The sequence below is a fragment of the Mustela erminea genome, chromosome 11 (assembly GCF_009829155.1).
Source record: "Mustela erminea isolate mMusErm1 chromosome 11, mMusErm1.Pri, whole genome shotgun sequence".
Classification (NCBI taxonomy): domain Eukaryota; kingdom Metazoa; phylum Chordata; class Mammalia; order Carnivora; family Mustelidae; genus Mustela; species Mustela erminea.
This window is the reverse complement of record NC_045624.1, coordinates 18,907,668-18,934,625: the sequence shown is the minus strand read 5'-3', so window position 1 is coordinate 18,934,625 and position 26,958 is coordinate 18,907,668. Positions and strand designations below refer to the sequence as shown.

Sequence of the window (26,958 nt, the reverse complement as noted above, 5' to 3'; positions counted from 1 at the left end):
AACACTGTTGGCATGAAACTCAATAAATAATTCTTGAAGAGCTTAGTCGTAGGAAGTTATCATGATAAGTGACAGGTTGGGAACCTCTTGAATATTATTATATCACTACTTGGGGAAAAAATTTCTCAGCTACGTATTTCAGGAATAAGAGAAAGAAAGAGAAATAAAGTGTTTCTGTTTCTAAGATTTAGTTATTTCCAGATTTCTACTCTTTTCGTAAATATCCAAAGTTATCTGAAACAGAATTTATTAATACTTTGAACGAGCTTAGAATGCACTCTTTTACTTGACCATTTCTCCTGTGTTTATCAGTTTGATAATTTAATTTTATGGCCATATATGTTTCCTTGTTTAGAGGTTTCTCTCACATGGCATGATTAGCAATCGTGTGTGAAATGATTATGTGGAAACATTACTAGCAAATTACTGCTTGTCTAAATACTGTATGTTTTCACTTGAGAACATTGGCTCTGGAATGTATTTTTGGCACTGTGGAGGGGGGAAAAAAAAGTCTTGGTGTTAAAAAATGCAGCCAGAATTTAATTTGTGAAATGGAGCTTTAAACTCAGTTGTTCCTCCCACTGGCAGCAACTTGAGGTTGCTTATTTCCTTTCTAGAATGAAAATTGTGCCCTTTAAGACTACTTAATCTTATTTTTAATCTTCAAATTGGTATTTTCTTATAGTAAGAGCCAAAACTTCACACACTCTGTATTTGTTTCTGTGTATTAAATAGAATCTAAATTATAAATCCTAATTAGTGCCACTTAAAACTAATGGAGTGGCCATTTCAAGGTCCTTTACCACAGTCATTACACCCTGGAACAGGGAAATGTATCATATGTTAAGACTTTATGCTAAGAATTCTGACTGACTTCTCATCAAGTGCTGAAGCCCAAATTGGGAGTTAGTATTCTTATTCTAAGATACAATCAATAACTACCTTGCTAGATAGTCACTTTTGGGGGGATTAACTAGGTACAATTGGGTTTATAAATAAAGATTTCTTCTGTGATTGGTCAGTTTCATTTCTGGAGTAGACATTTCTTTTTTTTTTTTTTTTTTTTTTTTTTTTTAAAGATTTTATTTATTTATTTGTCAGAGAGAGAGCGAGCGAGAGCGAGCACAGGCAGACAGAGTGGAAGGCAGAGTCAGAGGGAGAAGCAGGCTCCCTGCGGAGCAAGGGGCCCGATGCGGGACTCGATCCCAGGACGCTGGGATCATGACCTGAGCCGAAGGCAGCTGCTTAACCAACTGAGCCACCCAGGCGTCCCTGGAGTAGACATTTCTTGTATAAAGAAAGAAAAAAAGAGGGAATAGAGTTTCTTTACTGATTTAATTATCATGACCATAAAAGGTTCTTTGAATATATACAAAGTACATATTCTCCCCACGTGAGAAGAAAAGCCAAAAGAAATGTTACACCACATTTCCTTCTTTTTCTCCCCAAAGAGAGGCCTCACAGTTCTGTAATAAAAAGTTGCTTTCTTCTCCCTCCCAGCATTCGATGTAGAAGATTGACAATGAGCATAGAGATTTAATCTCTCATTAGAGTCTAGGCCGAGGAAGACATCATAGCCAAGAAGATCAAAACTCTAAACTGAAGCAGGAACTTTTCATTCAAACTTGAATAAATCTAGAGGAAAAGGATGATACATTTTCCAAAAATTAAAAATCAAAACAAAATGGAAAAAAAAAAACCACCCATAAATCTTTCAGCACTACAGAGCCTGTATTTATTTTGAATTGAACATTTTCAGGAAAACATCATGATTCATTAGTCTGAAAAATTATTGCATTATCATAAGAAAAGGGTTGTTGACTCTAGTAGAAATAGGCTTTGGATCACTTATAGTATGAATTAGCCTCATAGCATTAAACCGTAATATGAAGATACAGATTGCTTGTTCATTGAATAGGGTGATTTTAAATATTACTCTGAGGACTTCTTTCTGATATCAGAATTGCACACAAGGACCTCACTGTGTAACTCCAAACTTCTAGGAGGCAGGTAGTGCTTGTAGATTGATCCTCATTATTAGCTTAGAGATAAACAGAAAAGCTGGTTGATTTCCTTTTCCAGGTAATTTGGCTATGATGTTGATGGCTTCTAACTGCCATTTTTCCTGTGATATTCTCACTGCAGATGAAAAGCTACCAGCATATAAGTGCTTATGATATGAGCTTGTATTTTTAAAAATTGATCTATGAAAAAATGTGAGTTGTGATTACTGTCACAAACCACTTTAGAGGCACAGTATCTTTTCAATGAAAATAAGTAGGAGGATGGGGAAGAGCGCTTTCCCTCTTGATTATCCAAACATAAGTTGAAGGCCACACACTGGTAAAACGTTTTCCTTTCTCTTTTCTTTTAATGTTTTTAGAGAAATAGAAGATATTTCATTTCTTAACATAATAGAGAGATTTCAGTGCTTTATTTATTAAGCACAAAAATGGTTAAAACATCCTGGTTCCACACTAAGCCACCTAACGGAGAGACTCAAGCAAAAAGAAGGAGTGGCGAATGGCGGAAGGAAGCCAAGTAAAGAAAAAAGGGAGGAGGGACATGGATCCAGAGAGAAGGAGGAACAGTGGGGGAAAGAATGAGTCTCGGTTCAAGGAAGAGACCTACCTAGTGGGTAAGAGAAGAGGATACAGCCGGGCGGCTGAGGACTAGCAGCATTCCCAGGACCAGGGGCCTTGCGTGGCTACCTGGGTTAGTCAGCCTCAGAGCAAATGACTGTTTTCACTCTTCTAGGAATTTTGACTTTTCCATTCTCCAAACTCTCATTCCTAATGCTCATTTTTTACTTAGAGACTTAAAAATGAAGATAGCTTTAATGCTTTTGTAACAGTATCCTAAAAATTCATAGGCCAGACACTGTATTAAAGTAGACCCCTTTTGGACTTAAATGTTAACACTACCTTTTCCTGGTAGAAAAGAAGAAAAACAGAGTAAAAATCTCCAGAACAAAGAAATTATAGGAATTCAAAACTATCAATAACAATGGCAATACTTCCTGTTTTCTAATTAGGGAAAATTCTAGGAAGAGAGCAACATTAGTGAGTAAGTGAAATTGTGTCCTTTAAGGGTTTTGAGACCTGAACTTCTATATTTACTTCCATATGTAGCATTTTCCTGTAGATTTTGATGGGCCTGAGGGTGTGTTCTAATGAAACTTCAGAAGGGAAGGAAAACATTATTAGTGTTCATAATTTTTGTGTTTGTAGGTAGATATTATATTTTCTGTTACATTGAATTGGCTTGGAATCCAAAACCATAACTCAACTTTCAGAAGTTTTTTTTGTTTTGTTTTCCCTAAAGACCAAGGCAAACCTCTGCACTTTACTATCATGAAATAGTTCTCAATGTATTTGCCTGTTACAGCTAAAAATACCCACTGTATCAAGACATCTTTTTATTTAAAAAAGAATATCTCAAAGTAATATTTGAAGCGTATGCAAAGCTGTATTGTACTATTTTTGCACTACTTTGCATTTGCTCTCACACACAGTGTTGGGGAGGAAGAAATTTCCCTCTATCCTTCCAGGCTGTTTAGCTGGCCTAATAAATTAAGACAAGACAGATTACTGGAGAAATATTTAGTTACATACATGCGGGACCCCACATGAATATAAGACCTAAGGGAAAGCTGGGCAGTTGAGGCTTATATGCCATCTTGAGCTAAGGAAGGTGTTCAGGGTTTCAGAGGGGAAGGATAGTGAGTCGCAGGTAAGAGCAGTTGTTTGGTAGTTAGATGTTTATTACGCTCTACACATAGGCCAGGTAAAAGGTTAGCTCTTGGTAACAGTTCTGTTTCTGGTCAAGGCCCTCCACCTAAATTCTTTTAAATAGTTTAAGGGAGAGATAAAAGTTTTTCTTGAATCTGCTGGGTCTTGATTACATTTGGCTCAAAATAGTCCACATTGTGAAAGTGGCACATTTTAGGGAGACGTGTTCTGAATGCCTTCAGTAGCAACATGTTTACATCTTAGAACTTTCACCTCTTTCTGGCAGGTTAACAGGGTAAGTACCTTCTCTAGTCCTTTTTTTTCCTCTGGGTCTTCAGCTCTGCAAACATCCTTTTATTCCTTGTAAACATTCTAAAGCTTAGCAAATACTTTTCCCTGTATAGCCTGCATTTTCTTCCCCGTGTAACTCTGTTTCCTCTCTTTGGACCGATAAGAATGAGGAAGCCTGATTTTTATGAACCTTCTTGTTGCCATTTACCAAACAACTTCTGTTTCTGAGCTGCACAGCAGAAATTGAAGTGAGAACAAGAGAACTATGTGAGAATGGTATGCTCTCTGTCCATAGCTCTTCGTCTTTATATGTGTGTGGTACGAGAGTGCCCAGGACAGCAGAGAATTCAGGGTTGGAGGAATAGGAGGTGAGGAAGTCTAATTATAATAAAGAAATTTTGTTGGGAAAGATACAGGCAGTCATGGGAAGAAATGAGTTTCTTCCTAGATATCATGTATTTTCCCTGTTTGGGACTTACAGGGTTTCTAATACATGGAGCTTTTCCGTAATAAGAAATCGGCTAGTGTACTGGCCCTCCCTGTCATTCCAGGACTGGTTCTATGCATGCGTGAATAAGGATTTATAACAATCAATTCTGCATGAAAGAATATGCCTTGGGAATTTAAAGGAGTGCCTTAAATTCATTAGGTTGCTGAGAGCTCTGAGGAAGGTAGTTTAGCCCTGAAGAAATGCTATCAACATTCAGGTGTCAGAGTCTAACCAATGTGGACTCCATTCCCATTTTAACCACTGAACTAACAGCGGTCTCAGTTTCTTCATCTGTAGAATGAGACTAATTAATACCAGGGACTTTGTTGGGATTGTTAGAAGACGAGCCAATGTACATAGATTACTTAAGCCTGTACTTGAAACAGGAAGGTCCTGATAAATGATGTTTCATAGAGATTGTTGTCATAGAAACTAAAAATGGATAGTTGAATGGATCGCCATTTTTAGACAGTCCCGGAGGACTTAATATTTGGAGGCTGCTGGTCAGAGGTAGAGCAAACTGAAGGGAAGGGCTGTGTGGAATGTCTGTCCCTGCCCCCTTACCTCAGGCCTGGCCTGAGCACCTCTCTTTCTTTCCCTTTCCTGTTGCTCAGGGCTCATTCACAATAAAATAATGGGATATATTGCTCCAAGCATTGTATTTTTAGTATAGAAGGACTCAGGGAAAGATTGCTTAGACTTAATAAATAATTAAGGGCTGAATTTTAAGCTCTAAAAGCAAAACTGTCATTTGGGGGGACTTTCATATTAATAAACAGACATTAGCAAAATTGGCGATAGGGAGAAATGGAAAATGAATTTCGTCTTGTCACATATCCGAAGTATGTGACCGGAGTAGCGAGAATTATTTTCCAATTCTGAAACTACTATGAAGGTAACTGTAGCCCCTCAAATATAAAACAGCTCTAGTAAAATGATGAATGACCCATTAATTAGAGTAATGTTACAAATGAAGTGGCAGCAGAATACAGATAAAATTACCCATCACAGACACATTTACATTAAACAAATTAACACTAAGTGAGCACTGTGGTGAACCCTAACAGAAAAAAGAGGTAGGCAGTTACTTGGATGAAAACGTTCCATCTTTAGCAGAAACAGACCCCCCAGAAAACAAGAATTGCAGTGACTTAAACGGATTGAATCTGTACAGGACATGGCACAGGAAGGTCACACCAACTACAATACCGTGACATGATGTAGTCCAGCTCTGTAGTGACTTCTTTCAACGTTTTGTATGATATTTGCATATATTTTATTTTTGACGTTTAGAATTAAGAATGAACTCCCGAGAGCAGGGAGAAATATCTGATCTGGGGGCCTGAGAAGAATTCAGAAGAGCGTTTCAAAGAATAAATAACACTTAGGGAAAAAATGTGTTCATCTAATCTAACATATCTTGTGAAGATAAGACAGCCAGAGAGATCATGGAGAGTGGCAGATGTTTGGTTTATTGTTGTTGTGAGTGTAGTAAGATAAAATGGTATCTCTTGTGGGAACTGAGGCAGGGTTTGAAAAAGAAAAACAGAAAGAAAAAAGTCATGCCACCTACAGGACGATCATTTCCTTTTAACCTAATGAAGTCCGGCAAAAAAGAATCAAGGACCTCAGTTTCTCTTTGCTCGTGGTTAACATTCACCGCCAACGAGAGACTGCCGCTCATAGCTGTTAAGTTCTTAGGGTTTTGTTACTGAGAATAGAGTTTGTTCAGTAAGAGCATTTTTTTTTTTAAGCATGGATCTCAAACGTCTTTGGAAGTTCTGTTAACCTATCCCAACTGCCTCGACAGAATTGAATTTCAGTGATGCTCCACATTTAAAAATATACTTTAACTAAAGAGGGTTGATAGACTTTTAGTATAAACATGGACTTTTAGTTTATACTAAAAAAGGTTAAGTAGAGTAAAAGTAAAAAAATAACAACAAAACAAAACAAAACAAAAACACCAAAAAAAAAAAAACAACTTAAAAAAGGTTTAAGTAAAAATGGCCTTCAATTTTCTGAGCATATTATTTTGGAAAAGTGTGTTTTTGAGTTTCTCATCTAACAAGAGCGGTAATACTGTTTTACAAATCAGTGTGGATCCTGTCTTGGTTGAATGTGGAATCCGTGTTAGAAGATAATGGAACTGGTCACTGAGGCTGCATGGAAAAATTTAGAACCAAGAGCTGTGGGTTCCCTTTATTCATCTTTCAATGGTCTGCCTTGATCTGTGCTTTCAGGAGAAATCAAGTTATGGTCTTTGCTTTTAGCCACCTTGTATTGCTACAGGGAGACCAATCCATGTGTCTGGTCCTTTGCAAGCCAGTAGGGAGTAACACTCCCAGCCCTCGTGTTTGTAGGCTAGCGGGGAGGATAAGCATTCCCAAAGAAAGCAGGTAAGAGCCACAAAGAATAGGAGAATACAGTAGAGACAGCCTTTATTATATTATATATATATTAATATTATTATACTATGCTATAAGTATTTTATACTATAATATAATAATGTAACAAATGTCTATGCTAAGACCTGCAGGGTGTGAATTATACTTAGAAGTGGGGGAGGAATTTTCCTATCAGAGAATTTGTCCTATGCAAAGGCAGTAAGGCATAGGGGTGGAAGGAAGAGAGAGAGACAGAGAGAGAGAGAGAGAGCGAGCCACATATAAGTGTGAGTACTTAGGAGAGCCTAAGACCTTGACTATCAAATTCAGCGATTCCCTATTACCAGCGCCAGATTATGCTGGTATGAACTTGTGTGGTCACTAAGCCCTTGCTCTTCCTTGACTTTGGCTTGAAAGCCCAACCAGGTGTTTATGGGCCGCCTCCTCCCCAATATATTTTTAGGGTCTCACCGAATTCTAGCAGGTTAAAAATTCCTATCCTGTGTTCAGGTAAGGAGTTCCAGAATTGAGGGAAGCTGTTTTTGTGGTAAAGGGGAGAAAATACCATTATTTGGGGCTTATTTCTCCAGGACAGAAGCCGCTGTGGTGTCCTCTCTTAGGAAAAATACCTTCAGACCATTTGCAGTGGACTATCCGAAGTGGACAGGAGCAGGTAGACTGTTGGGTAGCGTGGACATAGCTGCACGATATTTTGCTTGTGTTACACTGGGCAAGTTGTTTCCTCTTGGTTTCTTTATCTTGCTCATGAGGATACAGTCGTAGTAGCAATTTCCTAGAGCTGTTGAAGATTACATAGGTCCTCAGTAAATAAGGACACTCACTCACGTATTCCCAAAGTGGATGTCTACTGAGGATGCGCAAAGGGCCTTGTCGTCGAGCCTGGTTGCCGGGAGGAAAGACTGGTTTTGCCACTTGAATCTCTCTCTCCTTTTCCCCCCACAAATCAAAATTATTGCTTATTTTGGTTCTGTCTTATCCTTTTACAGTGTTTGTGAAAGTGTGTTCCAAGAACCACCTGTATTAAATTATCAGCAAAAGAATTTATTAAAAAGGTGGCTTCGCGGTCCTTACTTTGGATCTGGTGGGTCAGAACTCTGGCCACAGTATACGGGATCAGCATTTTATTTTATTTATTTATTTGACAGAGATCACAAGTAGGCAGAGAGGCAGGCAGAGAGAAAGAGGAGGAAGCAGGCTCCCAACGGGGCAGAGAGCCCGATATAGGGCTCGATCCCAGGATCCCAGGATCATGACCTGAGCCAAAGGCAAAGGCTTTAACCCACTGAGCCACCCAGGCGCCCCAAGGGATCAGCATTTTAAACAGGTTCTCTAGGAGGCTCCTCAACACACGGAGTTTGGCAACCTGTAGGATCACATGGTCTCAGTGACTTCTCTTGTGCTGTGCATCAGAAAGGCCACCAGTCACCTTCTTACTCTTGCTGTTACATAAGCTTTGTGTGTCACTTGGGATTCTGAAAAACGCTCCTTGCTTTAGTTCAGACAGAGGAAGAGGCAATTTACTTTTTTAGCAGCTTTCGAGGACATAGATTTACCCAGAGATAAGTAAAATCTGACTGAACTGTCTTCCACTCTGGACATCTTCTTTTACTAGCATCCATTTCTCTACAACTCTGGAAGCCGAAGCTCGCACCCGCCTGCCACCAGCCTTCGGTGTATGGAGTTAATAATGCGCTTTCCCTTCCCTGGTTGTAGGGTTTGTTAGGGCCCTTGAGCCATGTGCTCAGGACTTACCGCCTGAATGTTAATAACAAGGTAAAAAGGACTGAAACTTCTGAGCGTGTTTCCATTAATTTTTTTTTTTTTTTTGCAGCCTTGGATTGATTGCTTCCCTTCCCCCAAAGCGCACCCAGTGTGACCCTGATTTAATGGGGCTTAATCAATAGACTGCAGAATGACTAATTTGTTTCCACTCATTTCTTTATTGAGTATTTTCCAGGCAGAGGTGAGGATGGGAAAACTGTTGTCTGGGAGCTCGGGTGAAGGGAAATGTGGAGGCGTAGAGAGACAGCTGCCTGTGTCGACTGCAGTAATTTTTAAAAAGAACAAATGGAAGGGGAGAGAGAATGCTGATAAAGATGCCCGTCCCTCTGAGGTCCCATTTCTGCAGCATCATGTGAAAGGCCCCTTGCTAGCAGGCAGGCAGCTCTCAAATGGCTGGTGGGTTTGTTTTATGCTGATCTCTGTAAGCCACGGGAAAGTACATACGCTCCACTGAATGAGCCTAGTGGAACCCTGCAAATTTTAAAAGCATCCAGTCTGAAGAGTGTGAAACCTTTGAGTGCAATTTAGAGTTTTCCTTTCTTCTCCCCCCACCATTCTTCTCTTAACTTCTTTTTTTTTTTTTTTCTGATTACTTGATGGAGAGGCCCAATGCCACTTCGATTCTGTGGGGCTACACACCAAACATGTCATTAAAATGGAGTGCAGGTTTAGTGGAAAGGGAAGCTGTGCCAGGCTGTGCCCGGGAACGGCTATTTATTAAGTGCTTGTTGTGTACCACTGACTTTTCACGTCTTGACTTCTCCTCATTTTCAGAACAGTCATTTAATTTCGAAAATCAGGAATCTGCGAAAGAGATTAAAATTATTTGCTCAAGGTCACTGAACACGATACCATACAGTGAATTTAAAATTTGAACTCCTCTATTTGTCGGACTTCCAGCGTGCTCACCAGCACACCGCTCAAGCCAGCCGGGGCTTTTTCACGGGGGCCGGGGGTGGAGGGGAAGAGCGGTAGAGATAGCTGAAACGGAGGGGAGCGAGGGCGTGAGCGCGCCCTACTCACGTGCTTTTCTGGGTCTCTGTTGCTCCCCGAGCAGCTGTGTATTCCAAGGGTAAGGCTCTGGTAAGTCCCACTTTGAGAGGTGCACGCTTCCAGTTATCAAGTAAGTCATGGGGATGAAAAGTAGAGCATAGAGAATATAGTCAATAGTACTACCTTTATGTGGTGACCGATGGGGACCTCACGTACTGGGGGGAGCACTGTGTAATGCATAAAATTGTCACAGCACTCTGTTGAACACCTGAAACTAATAAGATATTGTATGTCAACTCTTCTTGAATTTAAAAAAAAAAAAAAACCTGCCATTGGAGGGAAAGAAGCACAAAATTACCGTGAACCATATACACATCTTACTGCGTGTGGTCACGGAGCAATTCAGGAGGAAATCTGTGCATTTGAGTGACTACCTCTAAACCATGATAATCCATCTCCTTCTTCAAAGTGAAAAGTTTATAGCTATGGAGAATATAGGAAGTGCACACAGATATGGTAAAAGACACATTTGATGGGCCCCGTGGTTATATTTTATCAAGTGTTTATGGTGAAGGGCTATATATTTGTGAAATAAAAGAAGTGTGATGGCAGTGAGAATCTATATTTCAGAAAAGATTATTGGCCAATTTAGGTCTTGACAGCAAATAGAGTATCCCGTTAAAAAGAAGCAGTGAGCGACGTATCCAGCGGGAGTGTGGTGTGAGAACGTGCCTCTGAGTGCGTTCGTAAGTGAGACAGGACCACTGTGAGTGGGTACTCCGTGTTCTTAGTACTACCTCCCTAACAACCTTAGGATAATAGAATAAAATACATTTTTTAAAGATTTTATTTATCTATTTGAGAGAGAGCATGCACAAGTGGAGGTGGGTGCGGAGGGAAAGGGAGAAAGGGATCTCAAGCAGACGTCCTGCTGAGCGCAGAGCCTGACGTGGGGCTCGATCCCACAACCCTGAGGTTATGACTTGAGCCATAATCAAGAGTTGACTGCTTAACTGACTGAGCCATCCAGGCACCCCAGGATACAATATTTGAAATGGAAGCAATTTGTTACTGGAAATACATTAATAATAAGAGGGGTTTTTTTGTTTTGTGTTATTGGGTATTGTTTTTAAAGAGAAAAATGCCTTAGAATCATGGGGTTCTAAAGTTCCTAAGACATTTCCTAGACCAGTAACTTTTGTCTAGGGTGGGCAAAGATGATTGATGGAATAAACATACTGTGTTTGGTTTTTTTTTTTAAACATACTGTTTTTATTAGTAAAACTTGTAAGAATGAAACTGGACCAGATGCAGCCCGGTAAGGCAAAAAATGTGGGACAGGACAGCATTGCAGGAGGCATAGGCTAAATACTTTCTAGACACTGTCTTTATTTCAAGTTATTTTTCCAATACTGAAATGCCATTTTATTCATTACTCTCTTAGGCTAACATTTATTGAATGATTTGCTGTAATTGACTTACTAATGGTTCAACAGTAGATTTTCTTTAATCCACATATACTAAATTATTTTGTTTTGAGTTCACAGAGAGTTTGAGGGATTCAAATGACTAATTCTAGTAGGCAGGAGAAAGTGCCCTTGGAATAAAGAGAGGCCAGAGCTAGGAATTTATATTTGGGAATCACACTAATAGTCAATATTTTTTGCATGCTTAATACATGCCAGTCTTGATGTTGAGCCTTGCGTGGATTAGTTCATTAAACCTTCGCAGAACTCCATAAAGCAGATAGCATTAATATCCATGAGGATATGGGGCAATGGTACAGATGAGGAAACTGGTGCAGAAAAGATTTTTCTAGTTTGCCGTAGGTCACACAACTAGTAAGTGTTACAGTGAGATTTCAGTGGAAATCTTGATGATGTTTAAATCCGAGCTCTTAATCCCTGTATTTTATGCATAGAGGGGATTTTTAAGCCTTGAATAGAATTGAAAGCTGCGGTCAATTTAATCTTGGAACCCGCCACGTAAAGAGGACGAGGGAAGTGATGAGACAGCAAAGGACAAGTAAAGCCGGTTACGGAAACGATGCAAGAGGGTTTAGAGGAGGAGAGAGTTATTAAAAGCTGCCGAGAAATCAAGAAGAGGAGAAATTATTAGATAGAGCGATTCTGTGTCTCCGGGAGCTTGGAGTGGAGCAATTTTGAGTGCGGTATTTAATCATACCTCAATATGTCGTTCATTTTTGCAGCTTCGGACTTGTTGACCCAATCATTATCCTTGGATGTCACATTCAAGAGCATTACTTTGTTGACGATAATAGTTCTGCACAGTTTCTAGCAAATGAGAGCCTACTTGACACTCCCTTTCTTTGTCCCATTCCTTTTCACCTTCAAAATACATAAGTAAGTCCATATATAAGAAAAAGTTTTGGTGGGGAGGGGGTTGGTAGTAGCTGAGTGTCTGCTCTGCTGAGAACAGCAGAAGAATATCAGAATGTCTTTGTCTGCCCTGAGAAGATGCAGTCAGAGCAGTAGCAGACAGATGGCAACAGGTGGCGGAATCCATGTTAGTCGTGGGCTCTGCTGGGAGTAAGTATTCCTGTGCTTTTTTCCCAAGACCTCAAAACATGGGACAGGCTTGGTCAGTTTTCATAACTATAACACGTGTAGGGAATAAGGCTAATTTCCTCTTGTTTTTCCCTCACTGGAGAAATTGGAACAGAGAAAGGGATGGCAGAGAACAGGTATAACCCCCAGCTTCCCTTTCTGCGCATTCTCTCCCGGTCTTCCCTTTTCCTGCTAGTCAGCACAGAGTGTCCCATTCTTGTGACCGACCCCTTCTATGCGTCATTAAAACTACAGTACGGGGGACGGCTTCTGTCCTCTCCTACTCAGAGCGTCTCGTCACTTGACCCCCAGGATAACGCACTCTGCTCACTTCCATCCTCGTGAGTGTCCCCCGCACCGCCCTGACCTCTCGGTCTGGAGTGCCCAGGATTTGGTTCTCAGCCACCTTCACCTTCCCGGTGGGCTCAGCCTGTCTTAGGACTTTAAAACCCACCTCAAGCAGATGACTGCCAAATTCCTGTCTCCCGCCCGGACTGCCGCTGCGGTCTCCAGCCGGAAAGCCTAGGTCTTTTGGTTTACCTGACACATCCGCTGCTTTGTCACATGGGACTCTCACATTCAAAATGTCCAAAACCGAGATCCCAGTGCTCCGCACCATCTATCACCAACTGCCACCTTTTACAGAGTTCCCCACCTCAACAGAAAGCAGCACCGTGGACCCAGTTGCTCGGACCAAAAGCCTAGAAATCTGCCCTTCTTCTCACACCCCCGATACAGTCCGTCAGCACATCCTTTGGACTTTTCCGTAAGTAAACCCCGGAAGCGAAGCATTGTTCACCACCTTTATAGTTACTTTCCTGCTCTCTGCCGCCATCATTCCTTCCTGGATAATTGAATTAGGCTCCTAACTAGTCTCAAGCTTGATCTCTTGCTCTCCTCTTTTTTAGCCATAGCGATCCTGTGTCAGTGTTAAGTTACGTCATATAAACTTCGGGGCTCAAAATTCTCTGGTAACAATTCACGCAGAGGAAAAACCAGAGTTTTTCCCAGTGACTTAGAAGGCCCTATGTGATCTGCCCCTACCAGTTGCTGCTCAGTGCATTTTCTGCAGCCCTCTCTGTAGATCACTTTGTTCCAACCATACTGTTCTCCTTGAACTTCTTGAACCTTTGAGTAACACTAGTGTTCTTCCACCAGCCACCCCTGTGAGTCACTACCTTAACGCTTTTAAGGCGCTTCTCACGTATTACTGTCCTAATAAAGCTTTTGGTGGCTGTCCCGTTTAGACTTGTAATATGCCTGTCCCTGTCGCCCCGTTTCCCTGGTCACCATTTGCATACTTGATCTTGTGTCGGTCTTATCTGACTGTCCCCACTTACCCACTAAGAGTATAAGTTGCATAAGGGTAGGGACTTTTGTCTGTTTGGTTCACTGTTTTTTCCCTATTACTTAGAATGGTACCAGACAAGGAGACCTTCAATATATGTTTGTTGAGTGAGTGAGTGAAGTTCCAGAGTCTCAGATAGGGTTGTGAAGTTCAGGATATGCACGTATATGTGTGTCTGTGCAAAAAACCCTTCTCTAGATTTCTGAACTGCAGAGCCAAGATAAGAGCTCTCCACCACAGAACAAAGGTGCCTCTGAGTGTGCCCAGATCGTTTTCCCTGTGAGTGAACATTGCCTGTTAGAGCCAGTATGAAGGGAGAAGCACATATTACCTTCTCCAACTCTGTAGGGTCCTTTGGCCCAGAATGATTTAAAAATGCTTCCCATAAAGGCAAACAAACCCAGAGACCTTTGTAGTTTCCCTTAGCCTCTGCAGCATTAGCTGAAGATAAATCTATGCAGAGTTCACTAAAGGGAACAGACAACTGCATTAAGCTATGTAATGATGAACACTAATGGCCTGTGACAAAATGGGTCTCTGTGGGCTCGGCTGCCATGCAAGGTGGGGATTTTTCCTTCTTTAGATAATGGTAATGAAAAAAGACAAAACAGAACCACATACAAAAACGCAAAGAAACAGCCCGCAGGCCAAGTTCAAGGTGATTTTCATGGTATCTCTGTTTTTCCTTTCCTTTCTGTAAGCACATGCATTCTGACTGTAAAAGATACTTACGCCATTGACATTGTACAGTGATGGGGGACTCTGCTGTATTAAATAGCAGTGCTGTCCTCTTTATCTTCAGTAGCAACCTGGAATGTTCATTTGTTTCCGTTTCTGTGGTAAGTGTATTGTCATGCAGGTTGTAAAAGTGATTCTTTTAGTTGCCTGTTATTTTTACTTATAGGCACTTACACCTTTATTATAGTGACTGTTTCCCGTGGATTCCTTTCCCATTCTTAATTTAGTGAAGAGTTTGTTTACCTAGACGTGCTTTTCCCCTTGGACAGCTGGGGAGTCTTGGATCAATCAGTTAACTTCCTGTATTGCCCGTGATGGTTATGAGGATCAAATACAAATGTATAAATATGCCTTATAAATACCATAAACATTTTTTTAAAGATTTTATTTATTTATTTGACAGAGAGATCACAAGTAGGCAGAGAGGCAGGCAGAGAGAGAGAGGAAGGGAAGCAGGCTCCCTGCCGAGCAGAGATCCTGAGATCATGACCTGAGCCAAAAGCAGAGGCTTTAACCCACTGAGCCACCCAGATGCCCCTACTAACCAAGTTGATCTCTAAGACTCCTTTCAGTTATAAAACTGAAGTGTTCTAAGACTTTCAAAGCAATCTTCCTAGTATATTCTATAAATTTAGGTAATTGGGTTATGTATGGATTTATGGTCAGCTCTTGGAGACACCAGATTTTATAGTAAATGTATCTTTTATATATATATTTCATATACATATAAATATACTTATTTATTATTTCTAATCTATTCAGAATGTCAGTATGACCTACACAGACTGTATTTTCACTGTTTGCTTCTCAGATATTCAGAACACATTTTACTCTCCAGCAGAATTATTTGACAACATATTTCCCTGCCCTCTGAATCTCCATGGATGAGCCAAAAGAAAAAAAAAAAAGAAGAAGAAGAAGAAATAGCATCTCCATTTGTCACTAAATAAAATGCTGGTGTGGTTCTTTTCTATAAATCCAGTTTTATTACCTTCCTCCAAAGTAATTTCTGATAATTCAGCCAGAACTCTCACTTTTGTCTATCATTTTCATGCTAGATTTTTGAATAAGAGAGCTATCTCTAATTTTAACCTAGGAAGAAAGGATTATAAGGCAAATTTCAAGACCCTGGCTTTGCTGCCTGATCTGTGAAATTTGGAAATTTGAAGAGTCCTTTTACTTTTTTTTTCCCTTTACTTTTTAAAAACATTTTTGTATTTATTTTCAGTGTCCATTTGTTCCCTTCAGCTTTCTCACATGCATGACTCTTACAGCCCCTTATAGAGAGCTCGGCCATATTGATTTAATGGTAAGTTTCAGTAAATTTCCCCTGTTACAGTGCTTGCTGCATACCAGGCAGCCAGGGGGAAGCAGACAGATGTGCTGGTTAACTAATTTTAAAAGAGAAAAAAAATTCCATTTTCTCCATTCTTTAATGTCATAGCTGTCCTGCCAATGACCTGATACTGAGATGTTTTAGGTTCCCCCTGACATATGTTACAGGAAGGAGTGACCTGACCTTTTAAAAATTTTATTAACATTTATAAATTTGTTTTAGTGTATTATGTTGGAAGCAGTGATTTTTCTCCAGAATGAATTGGGGTGACTGCTGTAGAGTTTGGTAGCCATGTCCTACATGAAGCTGGTGGACGTTACAGAGAGTATGCAGATGCTGGGGGGCTTTCCCCCCTTCTTCTGCTACTTTTAAAGCTTCTGCTAACGAGGGTGGAAACATTTTAAATTTTCCTTGAAAGCATTTTACAAACAACTGAATCATTAGTGTCAGCCCTTACATAGCTGGATATGTTTTCATTATTACTGGATGAAACACTAAGGCGTGGGTATTCATGCATTCTCCTTTCTTCAGCCTCTCCTCCATGCGTAATGTATTCCAGACACTGTGCCAGTCACTAGGGATGTAAGAGTGATGGTCACGGTCCCTGTTCTCAAGTAATTTACAAACTGATGGATTAGGAACCTGTGGTATTCGGTCAAGATTCTAATCAAACCGTTTTTTTTTTCCTCCTCTCCCAACTCTGTTCGAAGCCCCAACCTGTACCTTGTTTGCTTTGTTTTTAACTATTCTATCTTTGCTTTGTTTTTAACTATTCTGTCTTGCTAGTAAATAATTTACTAGTAAATAATTTAATTTCTAAATACTTTGTGGGCAGAAATATTTGTCATAGATCAAAAAAGGAAATCTTTATTAATGCAAATAATAGGAACCGAGCTACATTCGCTTTTATTGCCTTAGCAGTCAATTCTCATCTTTTCCGCCCTGCCCTAAGAAACTGAGCAGTGCGTGGGTGTGTGGAAGGGACACATCTCCCACGACAGTGAACCCCGGAGCCGGGAGAGTGGGCCTGTTGCCTCTCTTGCCCGCTCACCACAATCACAGTTGTGATGCTGACGGTGATGGACATGCTATCCATCCTCGGCCTCTTTCCAGATGTTCCTGTACCATGAAGTGAGCCTCCCGGCTCCTCAGAGAGTATGGATTGCTGTTTTATCTTGCAGTAAATATTTGTTTGTTTTATAGACAGGGAAATTGAGGCATTGAGAGCACGAGTGGGTAGATAAATAAGTTACGGACACTGCTAGGAAGCATCAGCTAATGTTGATTGAGCGCCTGTGGAACATAATACTTTCCTAAGCCCCACGCAGTATATTTTGTTTCTAGTTTTCCTCCTTTACTGCTTGAGGAGAGTATTCCAATGGAACGTACTGGCTTGAGTTTACTCTTTCGTCCTCTTAGAAAGCTGTTGTTTTGTTGTTATACATTTTACTTTTGCATTTGCACTTTCCTGATACATTTTACTGGTGACTTTAGGTATAGATAAGACCTCAGAAGAACATCAGCCGTGCTTCCAGATTCTAGGCTCTTTCAGGTTTCATCACTCAGTCTTTCAAAAATCGTGAGCATTGTTATATATCAGATGCTGTGCTCGGGGCCGAGGCCAAAAGGTGAATTAAGACTCAGTTCCTTATTTCCAAGAAACCCTATTTTAGTAAATTCATTTTAGTACCATGAAAATTATAATATACTTTTTTGTTTGCCTGTTACTAAAATAAGCAGCTCTTTATTGCAGAACTTTTCAGTGCCTTTCATACACATGGCTCACTGTGACTTTCCAGAGGCAAATAGTGTATATAACATTTTTTTAAGGTTATCTGAACAATAAACACGTTAGTCAAGGATTTGGGGGCTAGTGTTCTTTAGAACACACTGTAAACAACTGATGACATGGCCATTTCTGCCCATCCACTTGCCAATCAGCGCTGAAAGTGATCGTGGGCAGACAACCCAACTTTGCCAGAATAGCTGGTAAAGATTCCGTCTCATTCTGTGAAGCTGCTTTTCACCCCAGCTACGTAGCAGCCAATGGAAGAGAAATAGACTGCTTCCCTGCCGTGCACACTTAAGCTCAAGCTATAGATTTGTGTTCATGAAAAGATTACCAGTCACCTAGTCTAGCCCCTATATTCAACTTGAGAGGAATTTAGAACTTTTATAGTAAAGCTTTGTGAATTACCTAGGATTTAGAAGTAGCAGAGCCTAAAACAATCCAAGTCTCCCGACTCTTCCATGATACCAGATCCCATCTCAGATGATACCTGATCACAAGTTTTCTACCTCAAAGACTTGGAACTTCTGGGGCCCATGGGTGGCTCAGTGGGTTAATGCCTCTGCCTTCAGCTCAGGTCATGATCCCAGGGTCCTGGGATCAAGCCCCGCATCAGGCTCTCTGCTCAGCCAGGAGCCTGCTTCCTCCTCTCTCTCTGCCTCTCTGCCTACTTGTGATCTCTCTCTGTCAAATAAATAAATAAAATCTTAAAAAAAAAAAAAAAAAGACTTGGAACTTCTAAGAACCAGCAGGTATGGTACAAACAACTACATAAATAGTCTTTATAATCAAATAAATGAACGATAGCCTTTACAATAAATGCTTTTTGCCCTTTTCCAACAGAATGTCTTTGCGGTTTGTTCACCTGCTGTGTATTCCCTCATCATGTTTAGAGTGTTTTAGCTAAACAACCATGTTGTGTCTTGGGCGCTGGGAAGCGTCCCTCCTCTGTTCCCCGCAAATGAGTGTAGTGATGCACTGTCAAAATCTGTGCACTACAGAAGCCCTCTGTAGGTTATATTCTGAATGTTTATTTGTTTGTTTGTTTTTTAATGTCAAAAAGAAGTGCAATAAATCTAGGCAGGGTTAATAAAAGCCATTAAATGTATGAATGGAAGATAAGTTATAAGACGGCCTTGCTTTTCTCATAAATGTGTCCCAGAAATGCATGGAAGTTAAGTAAAAATGTACATGTACATTGTATAATAGTCCGTGGGCATCTTTAGGTCATGTTCACGGTCATTTGCCAAACTGCCTATTTTCTGAAGCTTTTCTATAACAGGGCACCCAATAGCATCATAACAGTATAGTTTTATATTTGTGAACATATTATAGTTCATATGTCTGGTTCATTTATTAGTTAGTTGTTTGGAACTCAGAATGCATTTTCTCATAGAAATAATCTTATTTGCAAAACAGTGTTACCCACCATCTATCTCTAGTGTTTTACTGTAGCTTTCTCAAATTTAACTAAAATTTGTGTCTGGCAATGGATTTAGAGTCGGCTTGAGATTCTGGGAGCACATCTCTTCCTACTGAAACCTGGCAGCAGGGTTAGAAGTTCATAGGCCCTGCTGGGACTTGGTAAATAAAAGGGACCTTAGAGATCATCCAGTCCAACCTTCTTATTTTAGAGAATAAGGACATTACCCTCAACATGCCCTACTTGTGGTTACCAAAGAGCAGGGCCGAGGTTTCGTACTTGAGAGAGGTAGGTGGTAAGGGGCAGTTTCCAGGGGTCACTGATGTGAGGAGCGTAACATGACCTGGGTGCAATGGCAGTTCTGGGAAGGGCAAGTCTGCGCATGGCGGGGAGGATGCAGGGTCCTTCTTGATAGGCCCATCAGGATTGTTCTCCCCTTTTAGCCTCTCTCTTTGTGTCCTACAACGTCGTCTTCCCCTTCCTAGTTGCCGAGGCGTATTGGGTGAACTCCCTCTCTTTGGACAAGATGGCGCTCACCTTGCCCTTCTGCATTGGCCCTACCAGTGCCTCAGCACAGATGCTCCCTTCTTCAACGAGGCCATGTCTTGAGGGGAGAGATGAGGGGCAGAGCAAGCTGTCTTTGGTGCTTGCGGAGCCTGCAGTGGTGCCGGGAGATGGACAAGGAAGGATGTTCCCAGCAGTGGGTAAGGAAGAGGAGTTGTCAGGCGTCCCAGGTCAGGGGTGTGGGTGATGAGGCTGCCTGAGTGTAGAGCCGGCCTCGGCATCAGTGCGGGGGCAGCCGTTGTGAAGTGGGGGCAGGGGGAGAGAAAACAAGGGCAGAATCATGGCTAAGCTGGGGGATCTGTGTGTGTTCGATAGGACCCGAGTCTCTACACTTGTGGGTATTGTTTGCCCAATGGAGATAGTCCCAGTTGGTTGAAGGATCTGGAGAACATTCGTATACATTTCTGTGTGAGGGCATTCACCACCATGATACAGTGTTTTGTTTGTATTTAACAAATATTTATTTAGCTTCTATTATGCATCAAGCCACGAAACAAATGAAGTCCCTGCTCTTAAGGAGTTTATATTCTAATGGGAGATTCAGACGATAAACAAATTAAAATACCTCAGGATGGTAAATACTTGAAGAAAAAGAAAGCAGGGTGGAAAGGAGGCAGATAAGTTGCTGTTTTATATAAGGTGTTGGGAGAAAGTGTTCAGGCAAAGACTTGAATGAAATTAGGAAGCAGCAAACCATGAGATACCTAGGAAAGAAGCCTTCTAGACAGAGGAAAGAGTTTTCATGTTTTTATTTAATTTCCACTTAACATACAGAGTAATTTTAGTTTCGGGTGTATAAATAGAGTGATTCAGCACTTCCGTACAAACCCCAGTGCTCCTACCAACAAGTGCCCTTCTTAATCCCCATCCTCTCCCCCTAAAGCCTTTTGGATGGTGCTAAGCATTTGGAATTTTACCCTGGGCGAGGCGGGAAACTATTGGAGACTTTTGAAAAGAAGAATGTCGTAATCTGATTTAACTTTGGAAAGGATTGCTTTGGCTGCCATGTGATAAATGTACCGTAAGGGGACAAAAGTAGTAGCAAAGAATAAAAAGCCACTGCAATAATTCGGGTTAGAAATGATGACATGAACTAGGTTGGCAGCAGTGTAGGTGAGAGGGGGTCCCACTCTGGATGTTCTGGGAAGTCTGGGAAGGCTGGCCAGTGGGTTGAATAGGAGTGTGAGAAAAAGAGGAGTTAAGCAGATCTCAAAGGTTTTTGACCCAAGCAACAAGAAGAATGAAGGTGGGATTTCCAAAGAGGGTGAAGATTGCAGGAAGAGCTAGTTGGGGGGTAAGATCCTGAGTTCAGTCTTGAAGATGGAAATTTGAGGCGCCTGTTAGATTAGCCAAGTCTGTATGTTGAGTGGTTAGTTGGATACAAGACTCTACAGTTTGGAAGTGAGAACTAAACCGGCGTTGTCCAGTAGAACTTTTTTTTATAACTTCACTGTCTGATATGATAGCCATTAGCCACGTGGCTGTTAAGCACTTCAGTTGTGGCTAGTGCAACTGGCTAATTTCTTATTTGTCTTTATTTTAATGAATTTAAATGAAAAAAAAATGGGAGAGTCACATGCGGTTAGAGCTACGGTACTGGTCCGCATGGAAGACCATAGGTATACTTTTTTTTTTTTAAGACTTTATTTACTTACTTGACAGAGAGAGACACAGCGAGAAAGAAGGAACACAAGCAGGGGAGGAGTGTGAGAGGGAGAAGTAGGCTTCCTGCTGAGCGGGGCGCTTGATGTGGGGCTCCATGCCAGGACCCTGGGATCATGACCTGAGCCAAAGGCAGACGCCCAACAACTGAGCCACCCAGACACCCCACAGATATAAATTTGAAAGTCACCAACATTCCAAGGCTATGAAAGGCCCTGAGACAGGATACAATCCACTTGGGTGGAAGCAAAGGTATAGAAAAGACTTCCAAGACCTGCGACCTCCATCGTGTAGGTTGGGAAGAGGCAGAGCTCCTGACAGAGCTTTTTCAAAAAGGAACAGACAGTGAGGAAGCAAAAGACCAAGAGAAGTTAGTTTTTAGGCAACCAAGGGAAGGAGGTGTCTTAAGGAAAGGGGACAGCTCTGTCAGATGCTGCAAGGCTCTCCATCACCCTCATTACACAGCTAATCACTTAAGGTCTTGCCTCTTGAAGAACGGCTGTCCTCCAGCCCAGCAAACAATTGTTGCTTTATACGTGTTTGCAAAGTGAAGAATGTTGAACAAACAAATGAATCGATCAGCTTTTACAAACTCATTTTCAGGAAATATGCTCCCTCATGTAATGTCAGCGCACTGAAATTTTACACCTCCCTTCTGGAAATCCCACACTGGGCTCATTCCTGCTTACTCAGCAGGACCTGCCTCCATACTCCCCTGACTGGTCCTCACAGGACTTGATTTTGGAGAAGCTGGTACGCAGACTGTCTCAGCACCTTTTATCTCTGGAGGCGAAGTGAAAGAACCAATTATCTGCCTGGGCCCCGCCTCCCCCTTCCTTACTCTGCCTTTCAAGTGTTGATTCCTTAAAGGAACTCCTTTTAAAGGGAATTCCTGGTAGGGAAGTTGGAAACTCTATGCTTGGCCTTTTGGCACAGCCTTTAGGATCAAATGAAGAAGTTACTAGGATTGGCTGGGAAGAAGCAAGTAATTTTACCCCAAATCCCTGAAACACTGGTGTGAGTTATTAAGTTGGTTATGGTGATACCTAAATCTATTTTTTTTTTCCTTTTCCAAATTCCCTGTTCATTCTTCTGGACTCTGTGCTGATGTCAACTTGGTTTCTTCTGCCTATTCTCTTGTGTATTTTTTTCCTTGTTCTTTTCCTCATTTATTCCCATCTTGAAAAGTTCCACTCATTGTTCCCCTGTGTGCCCTAACTCAGATTGTTACTTGGTCTAACCACACTCATTGTTGGCTTGTCTTGCTGTTCCCTCATATGCTTTCATTTGGAATCTCTCCCTTGCCTTCAGACTTCTGACTTCGTTCTGGGCACCTGGCTCTGCCTTAGCTTCCCTTCTGTATTTGATACACAGCTTCTGATTATCTCTGATTAGCTTAAAGAGGAATCTCAAAAACAAAGACACAGCATCCATGCCTTTCTCCTTGCCCCCTTTCATATGTTGATTATAGTTTCTATGGTTCTCCTCTTAAGTATGAGTTCAAATAATTACCATGATACTTTGTTAATACTCACTTTTCTTGTTCTTTATTTCTGTATTGTACCACCTTAAAGTACTCAGTGAATGTTGTAATTGACACAGAAAATTCATTATCCTTCCTATTGTTAAAAATACTCAGTCATGTGGGTAGTGTTGGCACAGCACTGTATAAGGAGGAACAGATGCTAGGGTAGTATGGGGCCTGACGCTTGAGACCCACAGTGACTTTCCGTAGTGAAGTCCAAGGGCGGCAAGAAATTTGTGTCAGTCTCAAGCACTACTGAGTTTATATCTACCAAGAAAGAAATACAGAATTGTAGGTTACCTTAAATGATTAAAAGTCACATGAAGAATGGGGAAAGAAAATCCCTTTGAATTGGTGGCTAGAAAATCTTTTATAGTCAAAAGCCATACCAAAAGCAATGTGGGAGACCCTAGAAATCAGAGATGGAAATGGGAGTGGATTATATATAATACAAAAGACAAATGCACACACATTCCCTTCTAAATGGCCTTTTAATGTAAGACACGCTGATTAAGACAAAATGCATGGCTAATTAAGGCATGTCTTAAAAGGGCTTGGGGTTGCTGAATTCTTCACACATTGTTACACTTAGCTTATTTTGAATTCTGTTATGATAATTATATTATTTTTAAGGTGTGAATTATTACAGCCCACTTACATGAAAACGACAGATTAGTAATTGAGGTTTGTGTATTTAACCTCGTGATTTGGTTATATGCCATTTGTGTGCCTTGCCTAGAATGTTTGCCTTCTGATATTTCTGTGTGTTAACCCAGCTGCCTCCTTTTATTGCTGCCATATTACAATGGATGTTTTCTGCATTTTTATGAAGAGCCTATTAGCAGCATAGGCTTGATTTAAAGAATTTCTCCGGTTTATGAATGCAGTTCATCTCTGTGAATGAATTTAGCACTTTAATGCTATTTATTTACTCCACACCATAAAATGTAATATAATAAATAATGGGTCCCTTGGGCTTGTGGTAAAACTCTGTGATCATCCTCCCAGCAGGAAGATGAACATAACTTGAGTAGAGGAATAATGATCAAAATTCACCACGCTCACTGGGATGCCATTTATATACCTGAATCTAATAAAGGCAGAATTACAATGCTTAACATTATGCTTAGTACCAGCATCTGAATGTAAGGAGGCTGGGGGAAAGAAAAGACTCAATCATATTAGCAACATTTTGGAAGATTATATCAATATCAACTCCAAATTAGCAATTTGGAATAAGGAAGTGTTCTTAAAACTACACAACACATGATTTCTTGTGATAAATACATGTTAGGTTAGTATTTTCTGCCATCTTCATCCATGGAAAATTCTTGGATTTTCGGCGGCGGGGGAAGGTGGCAGAGGAGGACACCGTTTCATAATTCCTTCATTACCAGTTTATTGTTTTGGAGCCTTTCAAGATGACCCTCACTGTCAGCTATCCATAAGTGAAACATCCGCAGTGAAGTGAACAAATGAAATATCTCATGGTGGGCATTGGTCAGTAGGGCTATTCTGTTTCATGGTTGAAGTCCAGAAGGAGTTAACATTCATGAATGCTTAGAATTCTGTGTGTGTAAATGTGTACCTGATTATATTGAGATTATCTGGGTTATCTTTGTATTATCTTTGCTTTTATCTCCCTTCATTAGACATTTCTTCCTTGAAATAAAAGGTCACAGACTTAACAGGAGCTTGACTGATAACGTAAATGAGTGACTTTGGCGTAAATGGAGACTTAGCCAAACTGGAGGGGCTAGCCTCTGTGGGGTCCTGCTAATCACTGTCATTTAGAAGATAATCCCAGTCGTGCCAGATTGTCTAAATTTGAAAAACAAGCAGAAAGTCAGATGCCTTTAATTATTGTGTAAAATCCTCATGCATTCAATTGTCACCTAATTTTTAAAAATTAAAGACTCCTGTCACATATGTCAACATTCTGGTTTGGGTTCATAGGTTGCCTGTGATAGTTCTGCTCTACATTGTAAGTTCATGAAAATGCTTATACAGTAAAGGCTGTCATTGTCCTGTTAGCTTGAGGCATTTACTACGAGCTCCAGCGTGCCTCCATTTTGAGTCTTCTTGGCCACACACAGTTGCCACATGACGCATTGCTAGGGCTTTTCTTTGAAATTAAATCACTCAGAACATCTGTAAAGGAAGAGTGCTAAATGAAGTTAGATATTGCAAAGTAGAGGTGTACATACCTCAAAAAACACAAAGTACTTAATGTTTCTTTTATATTGCATTTTCAGTCTTTAAAATCAAGATAATTAAATTTTATTGCTTATTTATTTAAAAATATGTACGTGGTAGAAGGATACGCTGAGGTTTCCCTTTATGGAAGCAGAGTCATCGACAGATGATTTGGGGATCGTGTTTTGCTACCAGCAAATGGTACACAGAGTTGTCAGCAAATGAAGGCATCAACTCTTAAGTATAATACTTTTAAAAACCGGGTCTCAAAGGATTTTTTCATTTCACTCAAAGGCATTTGCTAAAGTCATGATTTTATTGTTTATCATATGATACTCAGGAGAACTCAGGTTGATCTGTCCACACAACTCAGTGGTTCTCTAGATAGAATTTCTTTAGTAGCAACTAGACCAGTAGATGTATGTATGTAATGGTGACCAGTCTCTGAAGACTTCTTGTCTCATAGTTCTATCTAAGAATGTGTGATATCACCTTAGAAAGGCCCAGATAACAGAAATACTCTCTAGAGCCTGTGTGAAGCTGTGGTTCTGGATCAGGGAAGAATTAGCTTTATACTGAAAGATTTGGAGGGCTGATTTGCTCGTTACCCACTTTCGGTGTAGGCAAACCATTCTACTTGGCAGACTCTGTGATTTAGAGCAGACTGTATTCCTGATGACCCTGTAAAATGAATAACCCTAGACTGTATTTCCAGATAATGGAGGGCGGAACAGTGTAAAGTAACCCTCAGACAAGAGGCTTCAGAAGGGACAGTTTCAATTTGGTGAGCTGGGAGTTCGGTAGTACTTGTTTCTTGGTTGGGCATCTTCAATTATTAGACTGAGCTAAAATCTGTCTTCCTGTAATTTTTATTGTTAATTTCTTCAGCTTCTAAATTCACATAGCACTTTTTGGGTGTCTTCTCTGGCAGGTGATCGTTTCTGCCTTGTGTATTATCTGTACTTATATGGTGAATAAAGAATGGCTCATCTCAGGGTACCTGGGGGGTGCAGTCGGTTAAGCATTTGACTCTTGGTTTCCACTCAGGGGGTGATCCCAGGGTGTTTCGATGGAGCCCCTCATCAGGCTCCCTGCTCAGCACAGAGTCTGCTCAGAGTCCCTCTCCCTCTCTCCCTCTCCCTCCCCTCCTGCTTGTGGAGACGAATAGAATAGCTCGTCTCCATTTGGGAAGGTTGCCTACCCTTTGATGGAGAACACGAGGCAGCCACATCAGCTGATGGAACTCAGTCAGGCAGGGAGTTGCAAGATCCGTGGGGATGAGAGTTGCATTCATTTACTCATTCAGAGAAATATTTACCAAGTGTCCATTATATACCATGCACTGTTCCAGATCCTTGAAGGCGCACATACCCTAACTTGATGCCTTAAATTTCCTTCGACTGTATACTCCGTGAGAACAAGATTTTTGTCTGATTACCTTTGTATATCCCACCTCATCTAGCACAGCATGTTACACTGAGAATGTGTCCAAGTTTTATTTTTTAAATGAGTAAAACACTGAGTGTGCCTATTTTGGAAAGCACCATAGAGTAGATCTAATCCCTTTATGACAGCCATTAAATAAATTAGTCACATTTTCCTTATGTGCAGACTTAAGTGACCTTAGTTTCTTAACAGTTGTTTTTTCTGAGTAGTTTGATTGCCTTTCTTGGGTTCTTCTCTAGTAAAGTATTGCCCTTGTCATGTGTCTGGCCCAGGAGGGAATATAGGATTCAAAATGGTGTCTGAGTATATAAAGTAGAAAGGAGAGCGCTGTATTTTCTGGGATTTGTGAATTCCCCATAAGGCATTTTATTAACTACCACCCTCTCCTTTTTTCTCCCCAAGGCAGTCTTTTCTCTTTTTCACCAAGTAAATATATTAATTAATAGGATACGGTATGTCTGTGTAAGAGCCAAGTTTGTATACTCCGGAACCATACTCCTGATCATTTTCATTAGTGAAAAGACCTTTTATTTCCAGTAGGAGTTACTTACCGTGTGCATTACAGAATGCTCTTCAAAAAGTCCTATACAGCTATCATTTTGGGGATACACACATACATACAGCAAGTAAGTATACACACGTGTGTGTGTGTGTGTGTGTGTGTTTATG

At 40.8% G+C, this 26,958-nt stretch overlaps 1 protein-coding gene across 3 annotated transcripts in view; it reads left to right on the top strand.

Annotated features, from left to right (window-relative positions):
- EXOC4 (exocyst complex component 4) overlaps nucleotides 1–26,958 on the top strand; it is a 725,477-nt gene that overhangs the window by 349,635 nt on the left and 348,884 nt on the right. The window contains exon 11 of one of the 3 annotated variants that reach the window (XM_032304529.1): nucleotides 15,160–15,287. The exons of the other annotated variants lie outside the window; for them this stretch is intronic. Within the exon in view, the coding sequence (XP_032160420.1) occupies nucleotides 15,160–15,199 (40 nt within the window). The 3' untranslated portion in view covers nucleotides 15,200–15,287. Of the gene's footprint in view, nucleotides 1–15,159; nucleotides 15,288–26,958 lie in introns of those variants that run through there. 3 annotated transcript variants of the gene reach the window in all.